General features: G+C 44.8%; 1 protein-coding gene across 4 annotated transcripts in view; it reads right to left on the bottom strand.

The window, feature by feature from the left end:
• Positions 1 to 2,730: 2,730 nt before the first annotated feature.
• Positions 2,731 to 9,552, bottom strand: part of LOC144603702 (tryptophan 5-hydroxylase 2-like) — a 40,870-nt gene continuing 34,048 nt past the window's right edge. For all 4 annotated transcript variants that reach the window (XM_078417345.1, XM_078417347.1, XM_078417346.1 and 1 more), the window contains one exon: positions 2,731 to 4,656. In XM_078417345.1, coding sequence (XP_078273471.1) covers positions 4,482 to 4,656 — 175 coding nt within the window. In that variant the 3' untranslated portion in view covers positions 2,731 to 4,481. The remainder of the gene's footprint in view (positions 4,657 to 9,552) is intronic.

Raw genomic sequence — 9,552 nt, 5'->3', positions numbered from 1 at the left:
GTAACTCAGCGGGTCAGGCAGCATTTCCGGAGGAAAAGGACAGGTGACATTTCGGGTCGGGGCCCTTCTTCAGAATCATGTTTCGGGCCATGATCCTTCTTCAGACTGAAGAAGGGTCCCAATCCAAAACGTCACTTATCCTTTTTCTCCAGAGATGCTGCCTACCCCACTGAGTTACTCCAGGACTTTGTGTCTATCAATGGGACAATATCACAGCACTGAAGTTATTGGATTAGTAAACCAGAGGGCTTGCTTCCTGGGTTCAAGCAGGGAACTTAAATGGAGCTCTTTAAGGATTTTGGGGATAAAATGATTGGTAACGGAGATCTTAAAACAGAGCAAATATCATCAAAACCCCATTAGTTTTGTCAAAGTCTTTAGAGTTCTATATGTGACTCAGGCCGACAGCAATATGTTTGAATCATGAGCATAGATTTTAAAACTTTGACTGAGCCGAAAGCTGGCGAGTTTAATGAGAGGCAGCTTGTTCCATCAACATCACTTCATTACCAGACCCTGTTTTCGCTTGGGACCAAACTACTAATGGAGTAAATCACATGCAGGACGTGAAAGAGAATCCTCCAGTGGTACTCTACCTGCATATTGGACCACTCAATAAACTATGTTTGAAAATAGAAGATATAAATGAACTGTTGCAAAGCATCCCGAGTCCTGTGAATCAGGGGCAACACAGCGGCACACCTGCTGCCTTACAGCGCCAGAGACCCTGGTTTGACCCCGACTCCACGTGCTGTCTGTGTAGAGTTTGTACATTCTCCCTGTGACCGCGTGGGTTTTCTCCTGGTGCTCCAGTTTCCACCCACACTCCAAAGACGTGCAGGTTTGTAGGTTAGTTGGCTTCTGTAAATTGTAAATTGTCCCTAGTGTGTGGGATGGTGCTAGTGTACGGGGTGATCACTGGTCAGCACGGACTTGGTGGACCGAAGTCTAAAGAGTTACCAACAGAGTTCCTCGTTCACTATTTCCCAAGAGTATCACTAATTCTCATTATGGTCATTGCAGAACTCAAACTAAATCAGATCCATTCAAACCAGGTGAAGCAACAGCACAGAAAAGCCTACAAGTTCCTACTGTTTGGACTTTGAACCATTCCTTCTTTGAGGACCATCTCCAATGGAATATAAACTTCCACCGCCTCTTAGGGCCAGAGACCCAGGTTTGATCCTGACCTTGGGTGCTGCATGTGTGGAGTTTGCGCATTCTACCCATGACCGCATGAGTTTCAGGTGACCTTCAGGTGACCTTCAGGTGCTCTGCGGTTTCCTCCCACATCCCAAAGACGTGCGGGTTTTGAAGGTTAATTGGCCTCTGTAAAATGTTCCCTCGTGTGTAGGAGGTGGATGCCAAAGTGGACTAACATAGAACTAATGTCAATGGGTGGTCGATGGTCGACGTGGACTCGGTGGGCCAAAGGACTTGCTTCAACGCTGGATCGTTAATTCAAAATTCAATAAAGAGAAAGTCCATAATCGCTCGTGGACAATTACTGGCATCCCAGTGATTTATTCAAGACCATCATCAGAAGAGTTCTTGAAGCAAAATGAACTGAGCAATGCCACTGCAAAATGAACGTGGTATGATAGTTTGTTTTATTTTGCACTTTCAGCGACCAAAGTTAACGTTCACGTTGCTTAAAAAGCTGCTAACTATCACAGAAAGACAGAGGAACATCCTGCCAGTGGCTTGACTGCTTGAATTCCTGCCACAACAGTGCAAACAGCGAGAAGCAGACAGTGTGATCAGGGCAACACAATTACACAGTGATCCATCCATGCTATGATCAGAAAGAATATATCAATTTGAGAACCCACATTGTAGTCATTCCCTATTTTGATCATAAACGTGAGAATTGAACTTTAAGTGATTTCATCTATTTACTAAAACTCTCTTTTGTTTGTTTGTTTGTTCCTGAACTACAGCCAAAACGGTACATGATAGCACAACAATTTTAGGCCCACCTTACTCACCGTCATCCCTTTGGTGCTAATGGAAGAAGTTTCATTGAAATCAGTGTTTTATTTTCTAAGTTATTCACATTTTAAAGTTTAAATCTATCTCCTAGGGAGGGAGGGAGGGGGTTGAGGGAAGATAAGGGTGGTTGAGGGGGATGGAATGGGGGGAGGGGAAGGGGGAGGCAGAGGGGGTGGAGGGAGAGGAGGAGGGAGGGGAGGGAGGGGGAGGAGGTCGAGAGGGAGGGAAGGGGAGGAGGGAGAGGGAGGGGTGTGAGGGGGGGAGGGGGGAGAGGGGGGTATAGGGGAGGGGGAAGGGGGGAGGGGAGGGGCAACGGGGAGGAGAGGGTGCTGCACCAATGCAGGAGATGTTTGGGTCCAATGGGTCCACTTGGTCTAGTTCTATATAAACCCTTGTGACCCATCCATTGTTTAAAATTGTACAGCCTGTAGCAAGAATGCACTGTTCAACATATTTATGTTTTACTTGTGTGCTGGGCAACCCCAAGATTCAAATGAAACCACCTCCTCTTCAAAATGTGAATTAGATTTTCGGCCATTATTCAAATCTTTGCCACATCCTTTAGAACGTTAGAGTAGATTGGTTTTGTTTAGAGATACAGTGCAGAAAGAGGCCCACCGAGTCCATGTCGACCAGCGATCCCCATACACTAGCACCATCCTACACACTAGAGACAGTTTACAATCTTTACCGAAGCCAATTAACCATCAAAAACCTGTACTTCTTTAGAATGTGGGAGGAAACTGGAGCACCCATGGAAAATTCACGCAGGTTACGGGGAGAACGTACAAACATTGTACAGACAGCACCCGTGGTCAGGATCAAACCCGGATCTCTGGCGCTGTAATGCAGCAACTCTACCGCTGTGCCACCTTAGATGAAGTATTTTCTCTGTGCAGGATACTGAAGCTTAGTTCATGACAAGGGTTATAAACAGGAGTTCATCAATACATTCGTAAATATCAGTTTGGTCAATTAATGGAGAACAGCATTTCTGTTCATTTCAAAAGAAAAATCAATTTCTCGCAATAAACCAGAGAAAAATTCATATATTGTGATCGCATTTGAATCCAAACATCCCTTTGGTAACTACTTTCACTTCAATCTGTTTCTTGTTCTTTCTCCTGAAATCACAGGGAAAGAAAAATAAACATACATGGACCACTCTCTGTATGTGTAAGATCACGAGAGGAATAGATAGGGTGAATGCACAGACTCTTTTACCTGGAGTTGTAGAATGAAGACCGGGAGGACCTAGGTTTGAGGTGAGGGGCAACTTTTCTTACACAAAGGATGGTAGGTATATAAAACAAACTGCCAGAGGTGGTACTTGAGGCAACTACTAGCACAACATTTAATAAACATTTGGACAGGTACATGGATAGGATCTGTTTAGAGGGATGAGGGCAAACGTAGGCTGGTGGGACTAGTGTAGATGGGGGGTATGTTGGTTGGCGTGGGCACGTTGGGCCAAATGGCCTGTTTCCATTATCTATGAGGAATCTGTACCCTCAAACCAACAATGCCAATTTGTCAGGAGACATACTGTAACAAAGCTCTTCTGTGAAACTCACAATTGCAACTCCCATTCTTTACTCAACCTCCATAAGTTTTTAAAGTAACAATGCTTCAATGCCAAACAAAAATGCTGGGAGATTTTCACAAGTTCACAAGTTATAGGGGTAGAATTAGGCCATCCGGCCCATCGAAACTACTCCGCCATTCAATCATGGCTGATCTCTGCCTCCTAATCCCATTTTCCTGCCTTCTCCCCGTAACCCTTGACACCCGTTCTAATCAAGAATTGAGTACTTGAATTCTGTACTCCAACCTTTTTGCTATAAAAGACAGTGTTTCATTTGCTTTCTGCACCTCCAAGTTTACTGTTTGCTTTTTCATCAGCCAGCACAACTAGGTTCCTGTATGCACCTATACTCATCCTATAGTTCATCTTTCAAAAAAATATTCCGCTTTTTCTAGTTTCTAGAATCTATTTTAGAGTAGGGCATTATTTGATTATAAAAATATTACAAAATTATTGTTTCTTGGAAGTGTGAATAGATCTATTTGTATTATCCCTTTTTAGACTACCACCACTGACACCTCTATAAAGTAGCACTCACCCTTCAGATAGTTAATTGTGCCAGAATTTACTGGGAAAGTCATCAGGTCCACAGTGTGTACTTTGGTACATTCTCTCTCAAATAAGACTACAGGAGACGCTGATATTACGTGATCAACCTTTGAGCAGTGGGGTGGGTCTACACCTTCATAACGTTTTGTTGGAGTAACAGAAATTGAATGGATTTTCCACCATATTGTGTTGTGCCGTGATGGTGTGGAACACACACCCTAGAGCAGGTGAAACTTTGCTAAAACATCCAAACAAGTCACGAATATGCCTGCAAATAGGTTACATCACAGCATTCAGGGTCAGTTCTGCTAGCAGTGTTTACACCGAAATGGATATGAGGTCGACGTGCATGCCATCAAATTCCAAAGTGCTTGTTCATCTTCGACAGAGTGTCGCACACAGTCGCCAGGTCTCGGCGGATACCTTGAACAACTTTTTCAATGCTCCTGGTATCTTTCAGCATCTCAATGCTTTGGGTATATGGGTCATAGCGAATAGAAAATGGCCGTTTGACTGACTTTGCAAATTCCCTGAAAAAAAAAAAAATTGTTTCCATTTGGGAAAATGGATAATTAGAATTATACCCAAAGAAGGACAACGCATAGCATTTCAATGCCCCTCTTTCTTGTAATGCAAACGTATCGAGAATAAAACCATTCGATTCGGAGTGCTCGTTGCACAAACCAACTACACAGTCTGCTACATCCTCCTTTTCCCCCCACTTAATCTCTTGATCCTCAAAACCAATTCCTCAAAAATCTAATATATAAAATATATTAAAGTGCCGCAGACATCACTGACAAGGTCAGTATCCATTATGCTTCCATATTTGCTTTGAGAATGTGAGTTTCCCTCTTGATCTGCTGTCATTTATCTGGCATGGACATTGCTACCCTTTTGCTCATGAGGCTGTTCTGAAGAAGGGTCTCAACCCGAAACGTCACCTATTCCTTTCCTCCAGAGATGCTGTCTGGCCTGCTGAGTTCCTCCGGCGTTTTGTGCCTATCTTCTGTTCCAAGATGTTGATCCACAGATACTGAATCTTACCCCCTTTCCATGGGCGGCAGTCTCATTGAGAGTGAACTCAATTCCTTCCTAAAACTACCAGATCCTCGTCTTCAACAGGTCTCTGACCATCCCAATCTATCAAAGCTATCAAAAATGCCAGGCTAAGAAGGTTCACAGGGCATTGCCAATAAGCCTGTCATGAAAAAGAGTCCCGACCCAGAATGTCACCCATCGTTTTTCTCCAGAGATGCTGCCTGACCCGTTGAGTTACTCCAGGACTTTGTGTCTTTCTTTAGCAATGAATGTTGCTCTGCTCCACAGATCATCAAAGTTATTCAGAATGAGATGACTTCTGGTAGCTGATGATCATTACATATTAGGTACGGGAGATGAAATTTACCTGGATAAGACCGGCCCAGTGGTGTAGCTGGTAGAGCTACTGCCTCACAGCGCCAGAAACCTGTGATCAATCCTGCTCTCGGGTGTTATCTGCGTGGAGTTTGCATGGTCTCCATGTGACCGCGTGGGTTTCCTGCAGGTTTCCTGCAGGTTTCCTCCCACAACCAAAATATGTGCAGATTTGTATAGTTGTTGGTCTCTGTAAATTGCCCCCAGTATGTAGGGAGTGGATGAGAAAGTTGGATAACATAGAGCTAGTGTGAATGGGTGATTGATAGTTGGGGTGGACTCGGTGGGCAAAATGGCCAGTTTCCTAGCTGTATCTTTCAATTCAATTCAATGTAATAGCCGAGTTTTCGTATTCCGACTGAGCATGCGCAGGTCATAGGTCGCGGGGGCATAGAATAGTCGCCAGCTCATCTGCTCCACGTAAACAAACCTTTGTTTCATCCGTTTTTTCCAGTCTTTCTCCGTATAGGTAAGAAAATACTGTTTTCAAACCTTCGTTTGGTGTATATGTGGTTAACTAGTAAAAACTACGATGATTTTGTAGTTTGTTTTGCTTTATGCGGCGATTTCCCCTCAGCCCGACTCTGTAACTTGTCCCGGAGCCGTGGAACCACTGCGGCGGCTGCAGCGGGGACTGGAGGCAGAAGCTGCCGGCGAAGGTTCACCGGCGATCGGATCGCCACCGACCCAGAGCCGGGACAAGGCGAGAGATGGCAGCGCCCCCTCGCAAACAACAAACTCAAGGAAACGCCCCTCCTCGCCGCCACCACCGCCGCCGCTCACCCCGGGGATGCGCGGCTTCTGAACAACAACTACAACACTTGTGTTTGTTCTTGTTTCGCTGCGTTAGAGGGAGATGCAGCCGGGGAAGAGAGTGGAGGAGCGAAGCAGATCTAAGACTTTAGACTTTAGATATCCAGCGTGGAAACAGACCCTTTTGGCCCATCGAGCCAGTGCCGACCAGTGATCACCCCGTACACTGGCACTATCCCACACACTAGGGATAATTTGCAATTTTACTGAAGCCAATTAACCCACAAACCTGTACGTCTTTGGAATCTGGGAGGAAACCACAGCACTTGGTGAAAACCCATGTGGTCACAGGTAGAATGTACTAATGCCGTACAGATGGAACCCGTGGTCAGGATCAAACCCGGGTTTCTGGCGCTGTAAGGCAGCAGCAGCAGCAGCAGCAGCACTACCACTGTGTCACTATGCCGCACTAAAGCAAAACCCTGAGGAGAAACATTTAGCACCAGATGAAACAGCACACAGGTAGAAAGATCTGAAATAGAGAGAAGCAGGGAGAATATAACAGATAACGGAAGCAGTGTATGGTTAGAATCAATACTGCTTTGAGGATTAAACAGTCAATTTCCACAAAAGTAGAACTAACAAGATGGACAGGAGTCTGCTCAGGTAGTTGGACAACCTAGGAGAGAACATATTCCTGCAATACTTGTCCAAGTTAGTATCTACCATGACCTTTGCTCAATCTGGTTTCAGACCATCTCTGGTCTTCATGTGACCCTCATGTGGGATCTACCTCCACGTTGAACTCCTGATTTCACCCACAGCACCCACATCAATCTGAAGAAGGGTCTTGACCTGAAATGTCACCTATTCCTTTTCTCGAGATGCTGCCTGACCCAGGGTCGTCTTTACAGCATTATGGGCCCCGGGCAAAGCAGTGTACTAGGGCTCCTACGACAACTACTCACAGGAATAAAAATGTAAATGGTCGATAAAATGGGGCCCCTATGCTCGTGGGGCCCCGGGCAAGTGCCCATCAGGCCCATGCGTTAAGACGGCCCTGGCCTGACCTGCTTACTTACTCCAGCACTTTGTGTCTATCTTCGGTGTCTACCAACATCCACTGGTCTGCCATTGCTGAGACGAGTTCTCAATGTCCTTCCTAATCACTCTCTGAAATCCTGAAAAACTCTGACAAGCCAAAACTACAGTTTGTTTGCGAGACAGTTTTCAGACGCAGCCAGGATCCTTTGTCTGGAGCTCTCTGCGCCTAATCTTGATCTAATTCTATTCCACCACAAATCATATGAGATAATGCATTTAAGAAACAATTGTAGACATAGTACACCTGCACATTGTCATTATCTCATCCACTATCCCGGCAATCGCATTTTCCACAGCGTTGGAAAAGTCTGCTTCTTTTGTAAGCTGTGGTGTGAAGTGCTCACTCAGTATCCCAGTCATGGCTGCTGCCACCAGCGAGCTCATGTGCAAACCCTTATTAACCCATCACTCACCTGCCAAACCTTTCACCACTAACATGCCAACAGCTTCCTGTTAATACTTGCAACTAATCTATTCTCACTCGCTCTTTGTCCCTTTCATTTCCTTTTTCCCCATTTGAGATACTTTTTCACATTCAATTAACCTATCAACCCCCAAGTCTTCGGCATGTCAGAAGAAAGCAGAGCACCTGAAGGAAACTCAGGCAGTCACAGCAAGAACATGCAAACTCCACAGGGACAGCACCCACGGTCAGGATCAAACCCAGGTCTCTGGTGCTGCTATTCAGTGGCCTACCAGCTGTGCCACCATGCCACCCACTGTAACGAAGTTAACATTTTGAATGGTGTTGAATGCCATGAAGGGTCTGGACAGAGAGAAAGAGTGTCCATTGGCAGAAGGGTGAAGATGCCGAGAATAGAGATTGAAGGCGGCAGGAAATGGATGAAAGGGGATTTGGTGAAAATAGTTTTCTTGCGCGGTCAATGCTTAGGAGCAGGAGCTCAATGTCAGAAGGAGAGGTGGAAATAGATCCAATTGTAACTTTCAAAAATAAATTAGGTTATGTTCTTGATAGTAAAACAAATTATGCATAGGAAAGAACTGCAGATGTTGGTTTAAATCGAAGGTAGACACAAATGGCTGGAGTAACTCAACGGGACCGGCAGCATCTCTGGAGGGAAGGAATGGGTGACGTCTCGGGTCAAGACCCTTCTTCAGACTGAAAATTATATATTTATGGTTTTATAATTCAATGGATTTTATTCCTCTAGTCCAAATTTAGTTTAGTTTAGAGATACAGCATGTAAACAGGCTCTTTGGCCCACTGAGTCCACGCCTACTAACAATTATCCATACATTAGCTCTACGTTATCCCAATTTCACATCTTACACACTTGGGGCAATTCACAGAAGCCAATTAACCTACAAGCCTGCACGTCTTTGGAATGTGAGAGGAAACCGGAGCACTCAGAGAAAACCCACACGGTCACAGGGAGAATGTGCAGACTCCACACAGACAGCACCCCTTGTCAGGATCGAAACCAGGTCTCTGGCGCTATAAGGTGGCAACTGTACTGATATGCAATTTTCCCCTGGTCATTTAACTCTCCTTAAACACAGACGCTGCCCCTTATTACTATGTAGGTGTGTAAGGCTTTCAGAAATGAAATTGCCTACACACTTTAGGGAAAATAATTTGCTGGTCTACATTAAAAAGACCCTGGGGAAATGGGACCAGAGAGCTGTCCCTATAGAAGGCTAGCATGCACTAAATGGGCCAAATTGACTCCTTCTATGATTCTGTGATTCCAGGGTTGTTCTAGATTTTGGTATGTTATGGTATTATTTTATTGTCATGTTGAGTTGAGTTTAGTTTACCGAGGTACAGTGAAAAGCTTTTGTTGTGTGCTAACCAGTCAGCGAAAAGACAATACATGATTACAATGGAGTCGTCCACAGTGTACAGATACATGATAAAGGGAATAACATGAATAACTTTTAGAGCAAGATAAAGTCCAGCAAAGTCCAATCAAAGATAGTCCGTACTGAGTACTGTGTGGCATGGTGGAGCAGCGGTAGAGCTATTGCCTTATAGCACCAGAGACCCAGGTTCGATCCTGACTATGGATGCTGTATATACGGAATTTGTATGTTCTCACTGTGACCTGCTTGGGTTTTCTCTGAGATCTTTGGTTTCCTCCCACACTCCAAAGGCGTACAGGTTTGTTAATTAGCTTCGGTATAAATGTAAA

Source organism: Rhinoraja longicauda, chromosome 20 (assembly GCF_053455715.1).
Source record: "Rhinoraja longicauda isolate Sanriku21f chromosome 20, sRhiLon1.1, whole genome shotgun sequence".
NCBI lineage: Eukaryota > Metazoa > Chordata > Chondrichthyes > Rajiformes > Arhynchobatidae > Rhinoraja > Rhinoraja longicauda.
Note: the sequence above shows the minus strand (reverse complement) of the source record. Positions and strands in the feature narration are given on the sequence as shown.